The sequence below is a fragment of the Serinus canaria genome, chromosome Z, assembly GCF_022539315.1.
Source record: "Serinus canaria isolate serCan28SL12 chromosome Z, serCan2020, whole genome shotgun sequence".
Taxonomy (NCBI): Eukaryota; Metazoa; Chordata; class Aves; order Passeriformes; family Fringillidae; genus Serinus; species Serinus canaria.
The window spans coordinates 16,456,525-16,483,106 of NC_066343.1; the positions used below are offsets into that span (position 1 = coordinate 16,456,525).

Genomic DNA, 26,582 nt, shown 5'->3' on the forward strand with positions numbered 1-26,582 from the left:
AAGCTAAGCGTTTATAGTTCAAGAGTTTAGAAATCTTGCTATACAATAAAATAGTGAGTGATATCGTATAGCAAATCTTTATTAGAAATTACGCCTACAACATGATGGTTTGTATGTAGATAGATTAGCACTATGACAAGGGTCACACAAGCTCTGGAAATTTAACAATTCATCAAGCAAAAATTAAATAAGAAATCTTCATTTTAGTATATGAAGTAACTTACTACTAAATCAAAAAAAACTCCCACTTTTTTCTCCTCAGTGCACATGGAAATGTACTGATCTTCTGACTTGTCAACAAGACACATATTTACATCTCTTATATCTTTTCTGGAAGTTGGAAACATTACAGGCAACTACTTGAAAAGATAATACATGGCAGGTAAAGCATTTGTCCAAGCATTGACAATCCACCTGTGCTGGGCACTGGTGTCCAGTTTTGGGCCCTTTCATCCAGGAAGGACATTGAGGGTCTGAAGCATGTCCAGAGAAGGGCACTGGAGCTGGGGAAGGGTCTGGAGCACAAGTCTGATAGGAGGCAGCTGAGGGAGCCAGGGGTGCTCCGTCTAGAAAATAGGAGGCTGAAGCTAGGTGGGGGTCAGTCTCTTCTGCCATATCCCAAATGAAAGGACAAGAGCAAATGGCCTTAAATAGTGCCAAGGGATGTTCAGATAAGAAATTAGAAAAAAATTATTCACTGACAGAGTGGAAATGGAGTCACCCTCTCTGGAGACTTTTTGTCAAACATGAATTCAGCAACTTTAAAAAGGGGTGGGGAACATTGCTATTGTGATTTCTATGCTTTTGTTTGTAAATATAATGTCACAAGTGTGCATTCTAGAGATTCTCTGAATGCCTCCATTAACCCAAACTCCCAGGACACAACACCTCTCAGTCCCATCCCAAGAATTCCTGTACCACACCACCACTACCATGCTGCATGATGGAAACCAAACTTTACTATATCTTTTCCCTGGGTGGAAAACTGTGAGACTTAGGAAGAAATTCTCAATACACAATAGTTTATTTTTCCCCTATACACAAGATTATTGCTTAAAACTGCAGCCTCACTGATCAAATACCATAAGAAAAATATTTCCTTCATCTCAGTTGATACTTTTTGCTGAATGTCACATTCAGAAGCTGTTATACTACAAATAGATAGGAAGTGTGTCAAACTGCACACTCTTTCAATAATAATACTCAAATTTAAGAAAACAATTTGCAAAGAAAGCTGTAAAAAACCCAAACTCATAAAAATTAATACTTAGAGGTATTAACATAAGGGTTTTTAACACTGAAATAAGTGTGGTAAAGCCAAAAAGTTAAAGAATTAAAATTGAATAGATTTTTTACTGCTTAACTACAAGGGTTCTGCACATCAGTGAATAACTTTTTTAATAGATTGACAATATGACATTTCAAAAGCTCGTTTATGAAAGAAAAAAAACCTGATAATTCTTCAGAGAACTAACCAAAGTAAATAACAACATAAACTGGAAACAAATTATCTGTTGAAGGATTTATTATCTTTGCATCTGTACATTAATCATTACCTGCACTTTTTATGAAAGCCTTCAGTAATTTCTTATACCACTTTAACTCATTCATTAATTTATTGTGGTTCTGCCATTTTTCACAATCATAAAATTATTTAAAGCTTGATCCGCTTCATTAGATATAACTCCTATAAACTGCACAAAAGCAGTTTCTTCAGCAGACAGTAAGAAAAAATCTAACACAAGAGAGAGTCATGTACATCATGCCAGTGTACAATTCTGACACTAAAAAAGAAACAAACCAAATTTTCTAATTTTCAATGTGTTAGATATTAATTTAAATAGTGTTCAAAATACATTGTCATCGGTTCAGATAATTGCCTTTAATTAATAAACTATAATATGAACAGTAAGTTCAAAAATAACAGGACATTCTACTGCAAGTTTGTAGTCTCACTAAATCTACTTGAATTGCTCCGAGTTTAATATGACATCATTAAATAATCTGAATAGTTGTCAACAATTAAAGACATCAATAAGGCAAACTTATCAATGTCAAAATCAATGCATAAATACTAGCACTCACAAAGGTTATGAAATAATGCCTCTGTATGATCATGAAGTTCATGATCTTCTCTAAGTGCTTAATTTTGACTGTGAATAGAATGTAAGGATTTTTCCAGCTGTCAAATGCCATTACTCTACAGATTAATCAAGTGTGCAAAAGATATTGAAAGTTACAAAAGAAATGTGACAGCAAAATGGGACAAAAATATTCTTGAATGTAGGTATAGATCAACAGACACTTTAATGCACATCAGTCCAAGTCACAGAAATTTTCATTTCAATAGAGTTAGTAGCTTCTAAATCAAATGGAGCAAATCCAGTACATTTTTGCACCTAATCAAAGTAATCTGAATGACAGCAAACAGAGCTTCTGAGACTATTAATGCCTGTTAATTTCACCCTGAAGGAAGCTGTTTATGATGCAGATCTCTTCTTCTGTCACCGCTAAAAATCTCTCTTTACGTTGCACTTGTTAAGATTTTTCTCTTGTTAATTTTGGAGCACAAAATATAAAAGCACTTCAGAAAAATTCAGTCACACAAATTAGCACTTGAGCATACTCATTTGTAATCTTAATTATATACCTTATTTCCAAATGGAATTACTTGGGAAATCTACAAGCTTTACCATATTCTGCTTTATTTCTGTCCTCTAGCTTCCCCAGAAGGAGGAAATAAATTACATGAACAACACACTTCAGGCACAGGTTTACTAATAAGATGATGGGAAACCTATCAGTTTATCTTACCTTTGGAGGTACTATTACACTGGTTGGTCAAACACTGAGATACAAGTTGTCAACCAGACAGTTCACCAAGGGGAGAACTTGGTCAGCCTTGACAGTTACCCTTCCCCAACAGCCAGGCACTTGATAACCCACATCACACACAAGGTTTTCATATGCAGCAGCTTGCTAGTGACTACCTCTCTAGACTTTGTGCAACTACCCAGCACACTTGTCTGATTTCAACAAAGATAAGCATTTTCAAAGAGAAGAGTTATTTCAAAAGTTAAGTGCCAAAAACCAAACCTTAAACGGACCAGTAATTAAAGAAATAAAACTTTCAATTGTGAAAAAGAATACTTGGAAATAATCAGAAATGTCTCCATTTAACTCATAAAATAAAGTTTTCTGGATATACAGTATTCTTTTCCTGGATACATAACATTCCTTTTATAATTTTAGGGTGTTTCATGGTTCCCTAGGCCATGATAAGGTTCACACCTTGAACAGTTAGCAAAGATTCAATTGTTTATCAATCCTTACTTCAGTGAACATACAGTGGAGTTGTGTGCAAGGCACTGAGAACAGTTTGAACAGCAGATGGTTGCTACAAAAAACGAAATCTCATTTTTCCTTTTCTGAGCTATGAGACTGAAGTATTATCACTATTACCCTAAGCATCTTCAAAATACTAAACTGCAGTTTTTATCCTGCCCACCTCCCTTCAGCAGGAGAAGCTACATCAAAGAGATCACAAATTACTATACTAGGAAGAAAGCTTACAAATTATAACAGCTTTTAATAAAATAGAAAACATAATCATGATCTAATACTTAGTGTTCAAATTCCCTTAGCATTATTTTCCTGTAATTCTCAGTAACAATTTCAATCATTAAGAATCCTAAAATGGTACTTTTTCAAATTAAAAACCAGCAGTAAAGCAAATAGAAAGTAAACTTTTAAAAACAGATGTTTTGAGACTTAGGTATGAATTCATGAGCCTCAGCCTAAATATCTGGTTCTAAAAATCTCACAATTTCTAAAAGGAGAGACAAAAGGGGAGGGGGGAAAACAGCACTTGGTGCTTGTATTCAGTTTCAGAGAACAACCAAACACCAAGATTCTTACCCAAACTCCAAAGCAAGATTTTTCAAAGAGAAAGAGTGGGGAAATCCTGATCAGGTTCCAACACAGTATGAGTAAGGAAGACCTTTACATTATCATTGCTGTTATTTACTCATCTCATGTTCTCTGTCACATTAGTTACTCTTCCTAGTTCAGAAGACAGTATCTATAGCAAACACTGTCACTGTTGTTCATCTTAATTGATGATGTAAGCAAGCGAAAAAGGATAAAAAACTCTATAGGCTGGAAACTTTAGCTGATTTAGGGAGCCCCAGGAGAAATCAACCAAAACTTATTGCTTTAAGAGAACTCAAAATTTATGACTTTCCAACCTTAAGAATCTATCCCAGAACAGCATGCAGCATTTATGAAAAACCTAAATATCCCTCCCCCTTCCCTCATCCCAGTACATTAATCCTTAACACTCTTCTAAGAAACCCTCAAAATAGAGGGATATTGTCAACATCTCAGGATAAACACGCATAAACAGACATGATGCCTGTTTCTTCATGTTTTAAGCAGAAAAAATGTATCAAAAATGTATCAAAAATGGAAAGTATTATTTGCTCCTTTTCCTCCAAGTTAAATAGGAAATATCAGTAGTATGAATTACAGCTAAGAACTATTTTTCCACATTAACAAAAATGGAAAGTTAATCTTTCATGTCCAATACTAAGGATAATTGGAGCAAAATTCTTTTTATGGCTAAGAAAATCAGAATCACAGACAATTTTCATCAGATGGGTATTCAAATCTCACTTATCAGAACTTGATGAGCCAGACCAAAAAAAAAAAACAGTAACAGCTGTGTACATGTGGATAGGGCTTATCAGTGTAGGAATGAGAAACTGTCTTTTTAGAGAAGTGCTATTTTTGATACCACCTATGCCAGTAGATCTAATGCTCATATCAATTTCATGAATCATAAACTATGTGTTTCAAGTCCTTCAGATAAAGTACAGAAATAAAGGTAGCTGATGGGAAAGATTTTTCATTAGAAAAAGTAGGTTTTACAGGAGGGGTTTTAAAAAACCTCTCTGGCAACTTCTTTAAAACTGTTTCAGAATAAAGATTCATGAGCTGTAAAAATTGTTATGGAAGCTGCTTTGCATTATTAACATCGCTGTATTAAGCCACACTGATGAAACTCAATGTGAACTGTAAAAGAGAATAATAGCACAGACAGGTTTAGCTCCTTGGGAAAAAAGTATTATTTTATCTGACTTCTTACTGTTACATAAAATCTGTGTGAAATTCAACCCTTCTGCTAAACCAAATTCTAAATTATCATATAACAGGAGGAAAGGAGTAAGATTTGGAAAAGCTACTGTGCAATTTAAAAACTGCAAAAGTGACCTCAGATTACCAGAACAGCTGTTCTTTGACCATTCTTTCTTGAAGATCAGTAGACAAAGTGACTGTATAATTCAACATACAATACCCGTTTGCCTCAGGGGTTTTTGAGCAGTACTTCCCTAAGCTTATGTTTTCTTACTTATGAAAGGTCTAAAACGATGCTGAGGATATTTCAGGAAAAAAAACAGGAAATAAAGAAAAATAAAGAAGTTTCAAAAAAAAAAAAAAAAGAGAAACAAAAAAGACATAGAATGTGAAATCCTTAAGCACAGGAAAAGGAAAGTCAAGTTTATATCAAAACCATTATATTTCAAGCACATTAAAACACACACTATTCCTCTCGACTGGATACAGTAAATTCAGCTACCAAAACAAAGTATTCTGAATCATCTGTTAACCAAATACATTCCAACAGAAAAATTATCAGCTCTGGATCCATAGGCCCGACAAAACACTCAAAGACAAGCAAAACCATAGGGAACGTGGTTTTTTCCATTCCTCTCTGTTTAAATTACATGGAATGTTTAAATGAAAAACCCCAGTCACAATTTGCATGCACAACATCCTCCCCAAACACTCAAATTATTAAAATAGGCTAAAATATTTTCTCATATGTGCAAACACATTTTCACTTCCACCACACATGAAAAGGTATGTCAGATGGGCTTGAGGGAACTACAGGTGTTTGTAACAATGTCCAAAACATTGTTACATAGTCTCCTTGAACTATATAAGACACTTAGCCACATCCTCAGTTCCATCCTGACTTAACTTCAAAAATATCCAGTTGTTTCCAGTTAGAAGATTTCTCTACCCCAGGAAGAGAAACGCTTAATTCATCCCTCAAAAGTAATGTCTATGTTTCAGTGGTCAGCATGCAATACCTTAATACATTTCAGAGTGCTACAGTTCCACATTAGACCTTCCACCAAATTACTGTTTTCTTCAAAGCAAAACCCCAAGATCCTTCATCGTGTTTTTCTAGCCACACCTGCTCATTTTGAACTGTCTTTCAAAATCTTCAGAAAGCGTGTTAAAACCATTGAGCTGCAACAAGAAATGACCTGTCCAAATTTCAAGTATCTACTGTATTAGCTAATTTGTGACTGTGAGAGCACAGGAAAAAGGCAAAGACACACAGAAAGGAAACTGCAGCCTTAACTTAGGAGATTTCAGTGTACCAGTGAGCTTGGCCTGCATTCGAATCAGAAGTCATACATTACATAGATGCCAAGAGTTTAAAAAGAGCATGCTGCACTGGGTTTTTTACATCAGATGCATACAGATCTTTACAAAGATATTGGTAATTTCTCACATATCACTAACTCATTATTCAGATAGCAAAAGTACTGGAAAATCTCTTAGCAGCAGAAAAAAAAAGCTGATCAATGAAGGACACACAAAGTGAAGTAGCACACACACCAAATGGCTCTGCTAGATATTAGCAGATTCTATTATTACTTTAGTAATCTTCTAAATGCTATCTACAGCAATCTTTTTTCTCCTGTATTAGTGACAAAATTTTGCTGTGTGGTCTGTAGAATCAATACTTTGTTACTGTGCTGGTTCTGGCTGGGGTAATTTTGTTCATAGTAGCTAGTAGGGGGTTAAATTTTGGATTTACATGTTAAATTATTCTCATGAAAAAGATGATTACACATGAAGCAATCTTTATGGCATGCATGTATGCACATCCTTCTCTAAAATTAAACATGAAATGTAAACAGTGAACATGAATGCTTTGAAGAATTTACCACCTATTCTAGCAGCTGTACAAGTAGCTGTGAGGAGACAAAGTTAACTGACACCAAACAGACCAAAGGGTATCCCATACCATACAGCATCACTCTTAGCATATAAAGCTGCTCAAAAAGAAAGAAGGGGGAGGATGTTTGGAGTGAAAGCATGTTGTGGTGCGTGGAGTTGTGCTCCTCCACTTGCAGAACTTTTGCTTTCCCCTTTGTTGATCTGCATGAGGCTCTTGTCAAACCTTTTCTCCAGCCTATCCAGGTCCCTCTGGAATGCAGCTTGACTCTCTGGTGTGTCAGCCCCTCCTCCAAGACTGGTCTCATCAGTAAAACTGCTTGTGCCCCAGCACCCAGCTTGTTAATGAAGAAGTGGATGAAGGAAGGATTGTACAGTACTGACCCTAGAGGTAGAGCAGTAGTTACAGGCCTCCAATTAGTATTTGCATGACTGATCACCACCCTCTGGGGGTGATCTTGATTTTAGTAATACGCTACGTAAATCATTGGCAACTCTATTAGGAAGAAATCCAAGCGACAGAAAGGATAGGATTGGTGATAGCATTTACTCCATTATGAACTGAGCATGAAATCCATGCACTACCGTCAGCAGTAGGCTAAGTACAGTATTTATCTTACAAATAAGGAATCGTGAAGCCTTACCTATTCTCACCTCTGAACTCCTCCTTTATCAACATTTAAATAAACAGATCTTCTTGAGAATTCAGACACTACTACATACATCAGATGCACTAACCTGATTTAAGAAAACCATACCCTTCTTACCCTGTAGCTCCTTTTGTGTGTATCCTTTATTCCTCCACCGCTGAAATGTCATTTCATTCCTTTTTAACATTGTGTTCCACTTAAATTGGCGGAGGGCAAAATACTTAAGCAATCACAAGCTACTTCATAAATGTAACTCTACAAAGCAATTTAAGAGCACAGACACTCATTCCTATTCTAATCTACACTGTCTTCTGACCCATGAGAGCCCATGTTCAAGGAAGGTTATGTGCTTGTCAGCCACATACAATAAAAATATTGAAAACTCAAAACATTATTTGCATTAAAGTCATCCTGACTGCACTAGTGAAAACAGGAAGAAGAATATAATTAGAGGACTACAAGAAGTTTACAACTCACAGTCTTATGGAAAATAATTATTAGGGATGTCTGAATTCCAAATATGGGGAAGAAGTAAGAATACATTAAAAAACCCTAAGTACGTTAGTTCACCAGAAAAGCTGCTGCTATCATACACAATTCTAATATATTTTTTTATTGCACTGTATTAACATCTGGTTATAAAGCTTCTGATAAAAGCCCCAATTTATGCAAGTGCTCCATAAGGCACAATTTACACCCAGAATATTACAGAACACAATCAATCCTTTGATTTTCACACGTATATACAAATGATCAGCAACAAAATCTAGTAAATCGAAATAATCTTTGATGAAGGATGCTTTAATTGAAGTAGTTTATTCTCTAAGCTATCAGTTATCAAAAAAATTTGTCTTAAATCTTTCATTTAATAATTTTTACCCCTTTCTAACGACATACCATTTATTTTTTTTAAGAATGAATGGCTTCCTTCCATCTATTGCTTTATGAATTTTAGGTATTTTTTCTACTTCCTAGTGTTTCAAGTGTGTTTGAGATAACTCATTTTATTCAATCTGCACTCCACACAGCAAAATGGCATTCTGTAATTTTTTATATGAAAGTTGTACAGAAAGTAGGAATGCACATGTTGCTGAAGTTTCATTTAAAATTCCAAGGTCAGAAATTTTTCTTTATGAAATTGGTCAAAAATTACATTGTGTTTGTTAAAATGAAATTCATATACTTGATAAAATACTTTTTTTTTCTAGGTTTGAGCATAATGCTTACACCTCTTAGGAGGGTTATCTTTCAATTTTAATCTAAACCTGATCCTGGAAAGAAATACCAGAAAAACAAGACTGAACAGGAAACAGTCAACAGAGCAGATGTTTATTGCCATGGCTTCTTAAAAAAACTATAAAAAACTTTGATCACCGAATATAAAACAATCCTTGTTACTCTTTGTTCAGGTAGCGTTATCTGCCTCCATTATTATAAGGCATTTTAATGGAATTTTTTTGAGAAAATAAATTCTTTCAATTTTGAAACTAGTCAATATACCTGAAACTATACATAAATTTGGTTCAGTGCTTTGTTAGCACAAAGAGTAAATTACTCTCTTTTTTCCTTTTCCTCTACAGATGACATGCCCTGACAAGTACAGGCCACCATTAAGGATGATGCATTCTTTTTGTTACCTGACAGAAATATTGCAATAATCTCTGCTAAAAAATGTTAAAAGCAAATCCTGTGACACTTCTCTGAATTCTGAAGGAATGAGAATGTAACTGAAATGCACCTCTAATATTAGGATATGAAACTCTGCTCTCAAATGTCAATAGCTGCAGGCTATTGATTCATTTAGCGCATATTCAATAAATACATTCATTTCCTATAAGTATGTCTTCTGCGTATTATAAACACTCACCTTTAATGGTGATCAATTTCCTTAAAGAAAACTGAAGATATATTTTGACATTTAAAAATTCATGTATTAGACTTTAACCACACCCATGAGAATTACAGCTTTAGGCCAAAAACCATCACCCAAAGATCACTACCACCAGGTGCTTCTTGGCATTCCTACAGAATGCCTGGCTAAATTGGTGGGTATCACACAAGTAATCCAGGGTGCCACAAGAATCCTCTTTGGAGTGATAAAACTAGCCAAGGCAGAGCTGCAATAACTGCATCACTCCCTGCTACAGCCTGCTTCTGCCTTTCGGATTCCTGCTCCTCAGGAGTTGTCCTCAGGTCAAACAGACTCAAGATGATCTTCCCCACAGGGACCATCATTACTGACTTCTTCCCTCTGCAGCACCTTAATAGTTTCCAGCCATGAAACGAGCATCTATAATTGTGTGACAGCATTACTTTGTGATAAACTTGGCCTTTGTAAGACTCCTTGTTTCTATTCAGTATCTCCCAGCAGTCCGAAGACCTTTTCCTTGAAAGTGACTGTTCAGCAGCCTCCTTCAATTCCACCTTCTGTGCTTTGCTGACCTGAGGGGGACACACTACTTGTACTCTAAGCACATGTATAGTCTGCAACAGTGAACCTCAGCTTGCTTTGCTAAAATAAAACAACCCCCCCCAGAAAACTCATCAACAAAAAATTAACATCATTTCAGATTTTTACTAATGGATTTTCATGAATAAAATCTAACTTAAATTTATAGCTCCTCAGAATTTAATTCCATGCCTAACTCATCAATACATTCATACCTTTCAAGACAGCATCAGATCTGCAGAGAACTCTCACGTCACTTGTGAACTTGTTTATCAGCACTAGAAATACTAGTAAGAAAGGCCTGGTTTTTTTTTCTTTCAGCATTTTCTTTCACCTCATCATTTATGATCCATCATTTTCGTATGTACACAAAATGTATCAGACCATATCACAGGTTCTTTGTCACATGAAATAGATCCAGAATTTTAAAATTAAAGTTACTAGTAACACACATGGCTCAACTCATCTGACAAAAGCAGCAGTTAATTTTTTTCCATAAGCTCAGAATTTGAATTAACTAGAGACCATTCATATACCATGAGTATTTCAGCACTAGTGACATAGTAGCAGATCTCCAGAGCAAATCAATTGGTGCTCAGAGTCTGAAACATGTATTTGGGAGAAAAGCATCATTTCAGGCTAAATCTTTCCTGATTCTGAAAACTGAACTCCCTCCCATGAGCAGCTGTACATCCTGGGCAGATTTGCTTCAAAGGCCTATTTACGATCCAAGTGAAAACTTCAATACAGGTACACTTAAATAAAAATTGTATTCTTTATTTTTTTGATCTTTCTTTTTTCTAGTAGCCAAACTGAATCACATTCACACCTTAATACAGGTTTGTAATCTGTAAAAATATAAAAAGAAATTATATTTCAAGAAATCTAAAAACCTCCAAAACAGGAGGTCAAAGATGTTAGAAGGCTAAAATACATCCAGTATGGTTAAAACAGCAGTTTTATATAATAAAGTACTTGGGTGTGCTTTGAGTTACTCAGCAGCTTGGTATACCAATCAATGCATCAATAAGAACCCAAAGAATATAATTGTAAATTGTACAATTTTTTCAAGAAGATTATAAATAAATATGAGACACTTTTCCATTAAAGAAGTTACTAGCAAATATCTTTTTCATGCCATCAGGTTTTCTAATTTAAATTCTATTATTACAGAATCATTAAAATTCCAAGCAGGCAACTCAGTCTACATGAAATGGGACATGGGACAGGCCTTTTGTGACACAATTAAGCCTGTTCCTTTCAAGGGCAACATCAGAGAAGGTGAACACTAATTTTACTAATATAGTAAAGGAGGATGAATGACTGTAGGAAGGAAGGAAAGCAAAAGCAAACTAGAAAAGATAACTTTTTTTTTTTTTCTGTGAAGTTTGTCGTATTTAACTTTCAATTCCTAAATAGGTTATTACAGGGACAGCAATTTGCATAAGAAGATTAAAGATTACATGAAATGACAATGACTGCTCTACAGCTATAATGTGAACAAAGCAAAAACAGTCTTTGCAGATGCCAAATGAACTTTAAGGAAATGATTAAAGACATCTTGGTAATAGCACATGATGCATAAATTACCCCCAACACTAGGTGTCAGAGTGCATATGCTACTTCTGAAACAACCTGAAATGTCTCCACTTTCCCACATGAAAGCCAGAGTTCATGCAAATTAAAAAGTGAAGTTCACAACACTCTTTTGCTTCACTCTGAAGCATTTCTTTCAGAATACAGCAAATAGTTTTTATCATGTAGGAGAAGTAAAACCACCATAAAATTATAGCTCAAAGCAAAACAATTTAAATATTTTTGAGAACAGCTGCTCTTAAAAAATTCAAATCATGTAGCTAACACCCTTTTCAACACTGCCTTATTTGGCTCAAACTGCTGGTCAGGAAGCTCTAAGTATACTATAATTGGTTTTAGTTTACACCAAGTATTAGTACCTACAGAAACTAACATCCTATTTCATAAATTCATGAAAGCCTACCTGTAATTGCAACATGTATATTAAAAAAACCTTATACAAACAGTTTCCTGTCACCCAGTACTTTTCTTAGTACTAACAGTCACCCTTTCCATTACTTCACGTAACATATCAGAATGGAAGTAGAAAGGTTTACTAACCCCAAAGGAAGTACTCTTGAATATTAAGACTGATGCACATAAGGACAAGGTCAGTCATATGAAAAAAACAGATGCAGCCTGTGGATTTTACTGAAAGATGCCAATTACTTGCATAATTTTTGGGAAACCTGAGTAACTGAAGTAGTTATTCACTGCAACTCAGATCAACTACCAACTAGAACAATTCTAGAGGAAATACTAATTTTTAGTTAATACTGAGTTTAATTGATACTAACTCAAGTCAACAAACCCAGGGAGGAGTGGACCCACTTCATTTCCTCCTGAACAGAGGAAAAACAAAAGGCCTGTGGGAAGTTAGGGGTTTCCCTTTAATTTTCTTTCTCTTGTAGAATTATTTCCCATTTTGTTGCTAAGAGACATTAAGACCAGGTACTTAACAGAAAAAAAAAGTTGTCCTGGGAGAGGTGTGGTTGACTACTCTCTTCTCTGATGGTTTCTCTCAAAAGGGCAGAGATACCCTAAGAATTGAGCTGGAAGTAAAGAGGCCTGGGGGCAGCTGCGAGCTCCCTCTTGCTCTCTCAGCTTTGGAACTGCTGCCTGGGGGGGAATTCACTGCTGCCACAGGAGCGGTAATGGTGAAATGACCAGCAATGCCATTTGGGAGTATTTCCTTCTATAAAACAGGGACTAGAAAAATTATTTGCCTATAGTTAAACAAGCCTATGGTTAAATTAAAACTTAACTCTATGAAGGAGAATACAAAATGAAAAAAAAAGGAAGGAATAAGAAACATCCTATCTTCAAAGCAAGCAACAGAGAATGAAGAATGAATGCTGTTTTACGGACTAGGTGTTCCAGTTTATCAGACAATAACTAAAATTATGAGACAATATTCTATACTATTGTTTTACATTTGCTAAAAGAAAGCTGCTCTCACATTATGTACAGTCAGAAAACAGAAAAAGCATTACACATTTAAAACAAATGCAGAATTAAAGAGAGAGAGAAATTTGCAAACAGACTCAAAAAAATTCCATTTTGAGCTTGACTACCCCTTATCTGTAGCTTAAGCCTTTACATCAAAAAAGAATTACACATCAAAATTAATGTCCTATGCTTTCTCATATAAACTACAATGAATGTAAGCAACAACTTATGTTCAGTGAAGCATCAGTTTGGTAATCAGCAAGATATTAACATAAAATGTGTATTTCCAATGTCCCATTCTTAAAATTTTAAAATTATATAGAATAGCTAAGTGCAGATTAGGCACAATTTTGAGAAAAAGAACATGCTTGACTTTCTTAGGATTATTAGCAGGAAAGAACTAGGACCCTGGAGTAGGTAACTAATGGTGAAATATAAATTGTCATACTTCCTAAAATTTTGTTGAACGTGGGCTTGAAACCAGTCTTGAAAAAATAAATATATCAAGAACAAAAGGCTTACCCATAGTTAAGATGGAAAGATACAAGTGGAGCTGGCTTATGAATGAAATACCAGCTAAATAGATACTAATTGTAAAACTGCTGGAAGAAGTCAAGGAGACTCTTACAACACTGATACAGTTTAATACTTAGCCCTTTTTATTCCCATCCTGAAAGACTTTCTGCGATAGCTTCCTGATTAAAAAGTAAATTTTTGTTTCAAATTTTCATTGATGCTGAAATATCAATACCTTTTCTTGTGTCTAACTTATTTTTGTGATATCAAATAGGGACAAAATGCAGTTGTCATAAGTCTTCCAAAATTTCATGAGACCTTCTCTATTGCATAAAATAAATTTTTTACTTTATAAAAGGAACAGCAATGAACTACTACTTTGAGTTACTTAGTAGGGAAATCCAAATGTGAAACCAAAATAAAAGTATGAGGGTACTTGATAAGAAGTTGAATGCCATTCTTTCAAAATGGCAACAATTCATGGTAAGAATCAGGATGGAGAGATGTTTTAAGTGAATGTACCGCACAGAGGTGAGAAGTTAGCAGAGATCAGGAACAGAGTAAAAAAACTAATAAAAATGAAAAATCTTCTGAGAAGTTCCACAGAAGCTTATTTAAATAGTAACAGAAACCTCCAAAGTTACTGTCTGTTAAATAAAGGTTCTGGAATGTATGCATTACCTTAACAACAGGATTAAGCAGAACGACACCCGACTTTTTTGTAATAACTTGCTTTGTTGTGTAATGATGTTCTATAAGCTGAGGAATAGTTGGAAACCCAGTTCCTTCAAAACGATATTGATTCTGTATGGAGGCAAAAGGAAAAACTTATTTCTTTATAAGCAATAGTTGGAACAAAAACCTGCAAAAGTGCTTGACCAAACTTTCTTCATTAGTAACAACACAGAAAAAAATCGACATTTTTAATAGTTATTTTAGATTCCTTTTCTGATCTACTGAATACCATTTGTACTAACTTAATTAGAATGACAGTTACGAAAATGATAAAGTAATAAATGCAAAATTACTGCATCAGTCATTTAAAGCAATATGACAAAATAACTATTTAAACTTTTAATTTAAATAGATAGGCCAGTTAAAATCAAAACTATTACAAAGTGAAATAAAAATATTGTAAACCAGAAAAAACAACACCAACTTCTTATTTATTTCTAAAAACTACAGCAAGCAAACTAAAAAATCTATATGATAAAATACAACAAGTGATAAAACAAACAGGAGCTATGCAATACTATCCTAATCTCATCTTCCTTCCTTTATCGTCTCCTAAAATTAGTAAATCCCTGGCACAGAGTACAGAATGCATGACCGGTCTTTAAAAAGCGTATTTATCAGGAATGTCTAAAGGAGCTAGAGACAAAGGCAGGTGATACACAGGCTTCAAAGAGAAGTTGGGCAGGACCCTGGAGCTGATTGTGAAACACTATGAAGTCTCCTGCTTTCATAAGTCTCAGCATCTACAGACAGTGAGCTTTTCCCAGAAGGCAGTAGCTGCCATAAGCTGGCCTGACAATGCAACAATGAACAAGTACTGCAATTTTAAAAACTCAGAACACAGGTGGTGATTCAAGTTTATTTACACAAATGGGCAATGAACACCTCTACCACTGGTGTTCATTTCTATCTCGATGGGCTGAATTCCTTGCACAGTGCATTCTAAGTTCATTGTTTCCATGAAGTTTAAAGTATTAACTTCCTGAAATATGTCATTGCTGTTGGTAAAGACAGCAGGCTCTTGTTATCTGTTTTTAACATTCACAGATCTCTATCATAAAAATGTTTCCATAGTCTGAATGTTTTGTTGTTTGTTAAACAGGGACTCAGCTTTGATTGACCACTAACACTAGATCCCATACCTTTAAAATAAGCTCCTTCATACTTCTGTGCTGATGATCCAAAAAATCTGCTGTCCTAAGAGTCTCCACAGCACAACCACCATTATTGTCTATTATTTCCTCATTCCAGATCCAGCCACTGCCCGCACATCTGCTGCCATTTATGTAAAACCTTTAGAGCAGCCAGTACCCTTTCATTCTGTGTATTTACATCCAATCATGATGCTTACTAAGATCACTAACAAACAAATATTTTTAAATGGCACAGCCTCAAATAAGCAGAAGTGAAAACAATGGTAGCCTTGAATGACAGCAATGAATTTTGATGCTTAAAGCTGAATGATGAATTAATTTATCACACACATAATTGCATCAAGATTAGCTTTTAAAATAATGGTAAAACCAGAGACAGAACACTTAAACAACTGAAGGATTGCTGTTAAAACAGATATCCTACTCTAATCTTCAGTACTTGATTAAAAAAAAATATGGAAACCTGTCAATGATCCAAGAGTGTGGTTTGACCAGTCAGAAACCTAATTCCAATTGTTCATACCAATGTAAACAAAGAAACAAATCCTTTGTACTAAACTCTCTTTAAATTTGCCTACAAAAACGTCCATTAATAAATCCCTCACTACATGACCCTAACATTCCCAACACCTATTTTCCAGATAAGCTTTTTCCTCATTCTCAAAAAACTCACCCAACAGAAATGCATATAGTGGATTGAACGTCTTTAAGGAAAAAAGAAAGTGTTAGCTTCCATGAGTGACAAGAAAATCTACTACAAATTAATCCCAAGAGCCAATGAACATAATGCTCTATTAGTAAATGTACAAGCAGGTAAATATCTCGACTTGACAATGCTGGGACTATCCAGGACATGCAACAGTATCAGTCTTACATTTCAAATTTAACTGCTAAGTACTAAACTATGGAGAGAAAGACAGCTTCTTTTGTTTTGTTTTACTTTGGTGGAAAGCCTCCCACACACACACACAAAAGAAGAGTCAGCTTACAGGCAGGCCCCGAAGTAAGAATTGGAACTTGGACTTGAAAGTCTAACCTATCTTTCTCAAGATCTGCTTGCACATAGAAGGATTTGCACAAAATTATTTCAGTTTGATCATGTATATAATGTACTTTTATTTCTCCTGGGTCAGAACAGGGTGCACCAAGCATCTTGTAAGACTCTAGGTATAGGTAATCTTACTGCTTTTATTTTCTCCTTTAGCAGTCTGACATACCAAAATACTTTAAGGTCATACAATCAAAATAAAATGAACACTGATTGTGTGCTGACTTCTACAAGGAAAATTCTAGGTGAGAACTAATGAGCACTCTCCAGCGTGAGAAGTGTCTACAATCATTAATCCTAGAGAAGCATTGCAACCTCTGTGAATCTCAGAAAAATATTACTGCTTCTCAAAAGAAAAGAAACAAGGTACATAATACTGAGTTACCCCAGGCATCATCTGGGGATTCAGACAATGAAATTCCCTCAGTGTAATACCATTATGCAATTAAATTTGAGAATTTTTTTGTACATGGGAAACTGTATTACAAGAGATTGAAGAGACAGCACTACTGAATCGAAACTAAGAATGATTTGCTCCAATTTCATAGCTCAAGAAAAATTTCTAGCAATGTTATGGGAACTGCCACATTTTGAATAAGTTTAATATTCTTAAAGGTTAAAAGAAAATTACATACATTAAAAAAACCAAGCAATGCATTAAGAAGAATAAAAAACCCACACTGTATAAAGGTAGATAATAATTAATATATTGTTCATTAAGTCATCAATTTTTCCTCAGAATAACAAGAGGGTCAATTCTGGTCCTTAGAAGCATACACACTGTGCAACATCCAAAAGTGTTTGTGTTATACTGCACAAAACAATAACCACAGGACTAAAAAGAAAATAGGCATCACAAGTGCAACAGGGACTTCAATTCCCATGTGTATAAAAACCAAGACAGATTATTTTTTTCTGCATGGCTGTTTCAATTTTTCAGGAAGATGCAATGGATTTTTACAGTCTGAACTAGAAGTAGTCTAATTTACACCAACTATGAAAATGGGTAACCAAGTAATCAATAACCAAATGAAAATACATAAATAAAGAGTAACAATTTGCAGATTTCAAAACATTTATAGAAATATCCTGGCTTTTCAGTATAAGACAAAAGATACTGAATAACCTGATATGCCATACTTTTCCTTTGTTTCCCAGAATGACCTTTACCTATGATTTCTAATATTTCTAACAGTTTTCATATTTGCACATAAAGGCTAAATCCATTTGCTATAGTAATCTATGTAGATCCTAAATTGAATATTCAGTACTATATCAGAGACGTACATCAGCATATTGTATGATAAAGTGTCTCCGTTGTCCATCTGAAAACACAGAAAGGACATATTCACCAGGTTTCCCGTGGCTCTCTCGCACCAAGAAGTCTCCTTGCTGTTTTAACAGCTCCTGGGCTTCTATTCTTGGAATTGCACCATGATACCAGTCTTGCTCAGCCAATGGTTTCTCAGTGGTTGAGATTACATCAAAGAACTTGGGAAAAATATTGAAGAAAAATGTTACTATAATAGTACACTTTTAGAATTTACTTGTACATGAAAAGTAGCACAAACAACAATAATTTCTGTTTTATGTATCTAAATTAGGCATTTCTATTAACCAAAAAGACCAAGGCTCTTACAGTTCTTACACTTGCATATAAGCATGTTGATCACTTTCTTTTCTGTTTACCTGAAAAATCAATATATCAAAAGCAGAAGTTTCAGGAATCATCTCTAAACCATGCAATATTTTTTTATCGGGCTTGCTCTTTTTCATAAGTCATACTGACCAACTCTTTCTAACACATTCTGACATGCTGTTAACAACTAAAAATTAATCATTTCTCTATCCAGACAGAAACTTGTCAGACACAAAACCATAATACATTGACTCATACAAAGCACTTGAATTGGATAAACTGTTTTCACAGAATTTATCAATTGCATCCCAAATCAATTAACAATTATGAGCCTTTTTTCTGAGCACATACCTCGTAGTGCAGAGTACACACTTGAGTGTAGTGTTCCTATGAACTCCACCATAAGACACAATGATTTTAAGGAATTGTTTTCCCTACATGGAATTAGCTGCAAATGGAAGCTCCTAGCTATAAGTGGAAGCTAATCAGTTTTAATCTATGATTTCATACATTAATTTTAACATGCCTACATTATTTAACAAAAAACTGAACAAAACTATATTTCGTCACTGATCACTTCAGACTTATTTCTTATGGGTAGGAAGGCAAGCCTTCATTTAAGCTGTAATTCATAAGGTCATAAGACATTCTCACAGCCAGACTGGTAAAGCTCTGAACAAGGTAGCACAGTGCACACTGTGAGAAGAACAGCAATCTGAATGTTTCCCAGCATCCTGAATTGCACCTAGGTAACTAACAGCATAGAGATCTACATCTCAGTGAACCCAATCAAACAGATGCAAGCAAAGCAATGCCATTCTGAACCAACCTCTGCTATTGCTCTGCCCTGATAACACCCCAGGCTGGAGGCCATCTGTACATTTAAAGTCCTTCTCAGAAGATACTTAGATTACAATGCTTCACCTAGTCCAAAAAACACTAGGAATGGTCTCAGACTCTGAGAGTGGAAATGAGCAGACCCAAGGATGGGAAACTACACAGTAATTCTTGTTTCCAAAAATCTGCAATTCTTTAGTACTTGCATGCATCTTTAGCTGTTAAAAAATATCTTTGTTGGCTTCTGCTTGCCTAAGTTATACCTCAAAGGATCAGTTTAGTCCTTTGTCAGGATCCTTAGTCAGGATCTTGAATGAAAACTGGGGAACATATTTAAGAACCTGACAAACCCTTGTGTTTTCACGTATAAACAGACACAGAAAGAATCATCGTGGATCAAGTTCTCAAGGAGAATTTCAGACCTGAGATTTGAAACAAGCACTATAACCAACAGGCTGATCACTAGAAAGAGTGTGCTCTGTTACAGAGGCAGAGATAGGAAGCACTATGTAAAAAATAAACTACAGGTTGAACATAAATTGCCCTCAGCTTTTAGAGGCAAAAGCTGTACTCTAAGGTTATGCGTTTATCAGCACAATGAACTGCTAAAAAGCAGAGATATTGATTGGCCAAGAAGGTAGTCATATCTTTCAATTTCATCAACAGTTAAAAAACATCCCAGGTGAAAACTGTTCACTGCTGTTAAATGACATGATGACATTTTCTTTCACAAATTTCTAAAAGAAAGAGAAATGCTTTAAAAATGTTAGACAATGTTATTTACCTAAACATTTATTTCAAGTAAATATTTTATTTATTTATTTATTTATTTATTCAAAGATCTTGAGCTTCACTTAAAAGAAAATCTAGATCTCTTATGTTCAGAGCAGCAAACCCTTTAACAGGAGCAGATTCCTACTTGAGAGGAAGTGCTCCTAAGGATAAAAGGACAGTACAGGGTTACTAATCCACTTCATGGTCTTCATGAATGAAAGTTAAAAAACCCAACCTGATATGCAATTTATTTTATAGCTTAAAAACAAAGCCACCAGATTGTAACATCTGCATATGTACAAACCAGGTGCAGGCTGAGACACTATTCAGACAATAAGGATCAAATCCCAAAACAAAGCATCTTAATAGCCTTTATGTAAGAGTTTATGGAAAGAAAACAGAGCATTTTACACATAGACAACAACGGTGTTGTCTATAACTCTATCAGAAATTTTCCCTCTCTTTGAAATTTGATTAAAGTATTATTTATTACTTCAGAAATAAAGAGTGGAAATTCCACTGAGTTTTCTCTGTTGATTGTACTTCACTTTACCCTACCTTTACTTTTTATTATATTAAGGTGGTTTTTCTGATGAAGTAAGCAGCAATTATTTTTCTCTTGAGCATTATTAAAATCACATTATTTTTATGAACAAGTCTTCTGATTCCAACACATTTTCCCTGTGATATAATATTGAACTCAACTGGCTATACAATAAAACATGGCTGAAAGCCCAGAAAAAAAGTACCAATGCAGGATATATATCTACTTCAATATCGATTTCAACTCAGTTTACAACTATTAGTACTAATATTTCTACTGTATTTTATAGTTAGAATTAGATGATAGATTAGTTTTGAGGAAGACAGAGGAGGAAAAAAAAAACCTACCTGCACAAAATGAAATTCTCACCTATTTTCTTTATACTCTACTTAAGTATCAGACAGCAAGTTAATATGACAAGTTTATATTCTAGGCCATAATGTTTTACAATCTCATTTGGGGGATGGATCTCTTGCTCATTTGTATGTACACTTACAGAAGCACCCAATGACTCAATAGCCTAAAGGAAGAAATATTCCTTCTAGGATTTTTGTTATTAATTTCGCTGGAAGGTAACAATAATTAACCAAACTATGCAGAAAGTAAGGAACTCACACTGCAAATTTCAACTCTCCCTCTCCCAACTTTTTTTTTTTTTTTTGCGCCTATCTTTAGTATTTCCATTGCCCTTTAAGATCTCCATTTATTGCCATATTTCACTCATGGATTATTGGGTGGGGCTGGGGGGGGTTCTTATATTTTATTACATTAATTGCATACTCAATATTGTATTTTTGTATGTTTTCTGAATGCAAATGATCAGTAATCCCCTATTTCCCATCTTTGAGCAAACAAAACATTTTCTCAAGGTATTTTTCCTCTCACAGTGTAAAAGAGTAGCACTGACACAAATGAGAATGTAAAGCAATAAATTTAAGTTGATAATTTGAGACAATACCCTATGGAATATCTCGTCTCTGTGTACCTGGCTCATTCCCACATGCTAATAGTACACCATCTGAAACAAGCAGTAATTCCACCTATTACCCTATAAACAGTTAAAAAAAATCTTACAAACAAAAGTAGATGTTTATGTCAAGCTCAAATGTCTCATATAAATAAAAAATATACAGCAGGGCAGAAGCTGGCATTCATGATGCAATTTGTTCAGACTCTTCATTCAGATTATTCACAGAATTTCATTACTGGTACATGAAAGTTACCCCCACTGTTGTGTTTCTTCTCCTTATTTGATTAAACTTACATCTCTTGCTGTTATAGAAAACTGGCTTGCATTTCATCCAAAAAAAACTATCTGAATCCTTAGACCTGGTCCTTTCTCTTTAAACAACACTTTTATTCCTGTATTACCTTCTCATTCTGAGAGCATATATAGAATTTCAATGTCAACACACAAAAACTCCTGCCTGCTTTTAGAATAGCACAGTTCCCTATGACTTTTTCCAGATGACATACAAAAAATTAGTCTTCTCAAATTTATACAAACAAAATTTAATTTATTCCACCAATTAAAAATGCTGGACAGTGTTTATAATATAGCACCACATTGAAATAATGATATTTTTATATATTATATATAGTTTATATATATAGTTTATATATTATATATAGTTTTAATATATTTAAAAATTAAATACTTAGAAATACTTTAAAAACTTTAAATGCTTAAAACCAATAATTTGAAAACAGGTGGGTAAGATCACATTTTAAACTAGACTATATGAGAAGATCAGTACCGGTCCTTTTCCACATCTGCTTTGGTATCCTTTTTGTACTGGTCTATTGTCTATTTAAAAAAAATAATTTAATGGATGTTAATATTACTTTAGAATACACATTAAATAATAATTTTAAATATTTTGTTGATGGGTAATAAATTTTAAGTACCAGTTTATATATTTAGCAATTAAACATGCTTATGTAGTTGTCAGCAGGAAACATCTGACCACATTTAACAGCTAAGTACTAATTCATAAAGCAAATTTGAGCTGTACACATATGGTCAGCTTTTCTAACACACACAAAATCACTAAATCAAAATACGAAGCAAAACTGAAAATTGGCTAGAAATTTATATATTCTAACTAAAGTCATTTGGGTATCATTTAAGAAACAGGTAATCAAGACTGCACTTGCTACTAGATTTTACTTTCTGACTCAAATGAAACAATGCCAATCTTACTTCTTCCAAATATATTCCAAGGTTCTACCAATCCTATCTATCACATATCTACAGGCAGACTTACATCAGCTTCCATGGAATGAAATAAGCACATAGCACATAGAGTATTTAAAATGACACTTTAAGCCAATTGACATTTTGACATTGACTTTCCCTGATTTAATCTAAGCATTTCATTTCAAGATTTTTTTTCAAGTTTTTTTAATCTCAAGATTTTTTTCTCTGAAGCAGTTTCAGGTACATTTTTTCTGTGGTTTGTGGAAGCTTTTTGGTTTATTTTGAAGTCATAAGTTTTGTAATACATGGAAACAGAGAAGAACACTGTGTCTCACCTACATAAAGAACAGAGGTCACAGAAATACACATTTTAATCAGTTTTTAATATGAAATGCTGCCTTTTTACCACAACTAGAACTTTAATAAAATGAAGATCCCAATAATGTGAATATTTTATTTGACATCAAGGATATTTTAATATTTTAGCAAGGTTTTTCCTGTTACTTTTCAAATGCCATGCAACTTTCATGTTTTCAGAGGAGAGGCCTTTCTTCCCTAATTTTATCTCATGATCATATTTATTTTTCCATTGCTTCATCACTATGTACAGTTGTCCTCAATATACAACATGTATATTTACACATATCTAATTGTTATCTCTTCCACCCTTTCTGAATTTTATCTAGCTTAAATATGGTTTGCTGTGTCCTTTAATGGGTCATTGGATGCAATCCTGCAGCATAAAATAGAAGACCCACTGCTTCTGAAGTTTTCTCAAGAATGCTACTTTGAGCTTTTATTTTAGGTGACAAGATCACAATGAAAAGGCAATTTTAAACAATTTTAAAAACTTCACCAAACTTTACTCCAGTTTTTTTTTCCTTTTGCTTGGTTTTTGAGTTGTTGTTTTTGTTTGATTTTAAGTTGGGAGGGTTATGGTGATGACATGATCAAGAAAAAGGCAGAAGGTCTTCAAGTACAATCTGACACATCCGCAAGTGGGTGTTCAAGGATTCTAACTAATCTTGTAAGCTGCCATATGAAACAGACAGAAGGAAATACAAAGTAAAACAAACAAGGATGTTTGACCAGCAATTACAAAATTTGAAAAAAAGCTAACTATATCTCAGAGATACTCAACAACCATTTCTACTGCGGTTTTTAGCAAGATTATTTCAAGTAACTTAAATAGCACCAGCAGTAGTAGCAATAGTAACAATATGCTTACACATTGCAGCTTTTTATAAAAACATATGGGTAATACAATTATTGCAACAATGGTAAAAATTGGTAAAACATATATGGTCATCTAACCTAATACAGATTATTAACATACAGTGCATTTTAAGAAAATCAGCCTAGCTGGGAAGAATATTCTGAACATAGCACCACTCTGGGAACTGCAAAGAACATACAAACTGTGATTCTCCTGAAGTGTGGCACATTGTCCTGCCACACCATTATACCATAATATTATCCTGTATGTTAATCAGTCAGAACAGCGTTTATGTAACATTATTTTAATGTCATTTTGTCCATTCAGATGGAAATGCATGATGTTTCAAGGAAAAAGAAATCTTATTTAAGCTGAAAAAAATAACAGACTATATCACAACACTACAGTATTGGTACTACTTACTGATGATGAACCCAACATGGATTTTGGAGACCTTATAATTCCAGCTATGGAATGACGTATAGTGTCAAATCTTGACACTTTATCCTTCTTGTCCTAGGAGAAAGGCCAGAATCTTTAGTGAAAAAAAGCACATCTGTAGGATCATTGATTTACTGGAGAATGTAAAATACACAATCCTGAATTTCACTTAATTAAAAGACAGGGGCTGAACTGCTACTGATACAAGCCAGAAAATGTCAAAATCAGCAGGATTAAGCAGAGATCAATTTAACCAGTTACAAATTCTATATTTCCTAAAATATTTTGTGCAAATATTTGAACAACAAAGAAAACTGAAAATCTTTTATACTTTATCTTTTATTTAAACCAGAAAAATAACTCTCAGTTCTCCGTAAATACCTGAAATTTTAAAGGGACAACAATTTGAAAATATGTAAAAATACCCCACATAGTAAAAAACTCTATGTATGTGCATTATCCTTACTTAACAGGTTTTTAGGGTTTTTTCCCTTTATTAACAGGTCCTTCTCTAACAACAGACTACCTGTAAATATCAGCACCCATTGGTGCAAGTAATAGGAGCCATTTCTCCTCTGGCATTATTGTAAACCATAAGTGCCACTGTCACTTCTGACAAACCTCTATCTGATTGTAAAATTCTGCAAGAATAGGGCTCTGACTGGAACACTGAAACAGCCTTTAAGCATCTCTAGTTCAGCAGAAGTCAATATAAATTCCAAGGTTTCAAAAGCTGACTTAGTCCAAAGACTATATTTTTCTTCATCTCTTACTATCAGCTCTTAAATTAATAGCAACCTTTTAAAAAAAAGTATTTTTAAATACTTTGAGCTTATTACTTGTAAATCACCTTCAGAAACAGCAAAGATACTTCAATGAGTACTCACAAAGTAAATAAACTTGAGGCAGAAAAATCACATATTAACAACCTCATTCTAATTAGCTTTAGGTTAACTAAATTGTAAGAAATTGATAATGAAGACAAACTACAACTGTTTGCCAGTGTTACATGGAAAAATTGCTTCCAAGTTTCCAATGTACATCTTTGACAGAAGAAACCAAAGATCTCATAATGTAAGAAACACAGCTTCAGTTTATTCAGGACTTCCAAAAAAGCAACAGATTTGCACACCAATTTTAGCAGTCTTTGAAAATTATTTACAAATAGAGTTTATTTTATAAGATATAGGTTAAACACTCTCTTAGCAAAATAATGGTATTTATTTGCTAGTTTGCAATTTGCCTTAATTTGTATGCTATTGAAATAAAAGAGTGCAAAAACCAGTCAAATTGTGAGAACTCTGATAGGGAGTGCATCTGTCACTGAAATACTCATTAACTATGTCCCCACTTACCCATCAATAACACTTCTATACATTTTATCAGACTCAGGTATTGTCATATACTAAGTAATTTAATTTCAGTAAAACATCTCTGTGCTAAAATCTGATTTTTATTCTTATGATGTTGCTGAATTAAACTGCTTACCCAAAAAAAAAGAAAAACTAAAAATACCTTAAAAAAAAAAAATCAACCAACCAATCAAAAAAAAAAAAACAACCACAGAAAAACCCACCAAAAAAAACCCCAGACAAACCCAAACAAAAAAACACCTCATTAATAACTAAGACACAAAACTTACATCAGCTTGTATGCTGCTTGTGGAATGATCCACCCCACACATCTCTTCAAAAGTGAGCCATATGATTTAACACCAATTACATGCATACTTCTTTCACAACAGGAGAAAATAAGTTACCAAAAGATGCACAAACTCTACTTCACTTCCCACCACCAAAACTCAAGAGCTCCCTTTCCAGTGAACACCAACAGCCTGCTTATCTAGCAACAACACCAAACTACAAGTAAGGTTCTACATTCACCAATGTCTCATTAACAAAAAAATATTAACAAGAGGGACTTTTGACTCAAAGTATCAGGCTCAAGGCCTGGGACAACTTTGATAAGCACCACTGAATGACATACAAAGGCAAACTGTTGCATTAAAGAGAGTGAGTATTGAAATGTGGATTTAAGGGATAAACTTTGGCTTTGTTCAAAATGTAGCACATGTCCTGTTCCAACTACAGTACATTTATAAACAGTATTTAGCATTTCTACAGTTCTTTCCTGGCATACTAAAACTAGTCTATATCTTGCAGCAATGAAGATTCAGAATTTGCACAGCAGGCATAACCAAACATATGACAAAACACAAATGTAGCCAGTACTGAGTTTATTTATTCCATTCAAGTATTTTTAGGTCAACATAAATAAAAACAAAGAGCTACAACAGTGGTCTTCTTCTGACTTTTCTTGC

At 34.2% G+C, this 26,582-nt stretch overlaps 1 protein-coding gene across 1 annotated transcript in view; it reads right to left on the bottom strand.

The window, feature by feature from the left end:
* Positions 1-26,582, bottom strand: part of FER (FER tyrosine kinase) — a 158,372-nt gene that overhangs the window by 62,013 nt on the left and 69,777 nt on the right. The window contains 3 exon segments of the mRNA XM_050987109.1: positions 14,356-14,478; positions 17,899-18,102; positions 24,245-24,337. Coding sequence (XP_050843066.1) covers positions 14,356-14,478; positions 17,899-18,102; positions 24,245-24,337 — 420 coding nt within the window.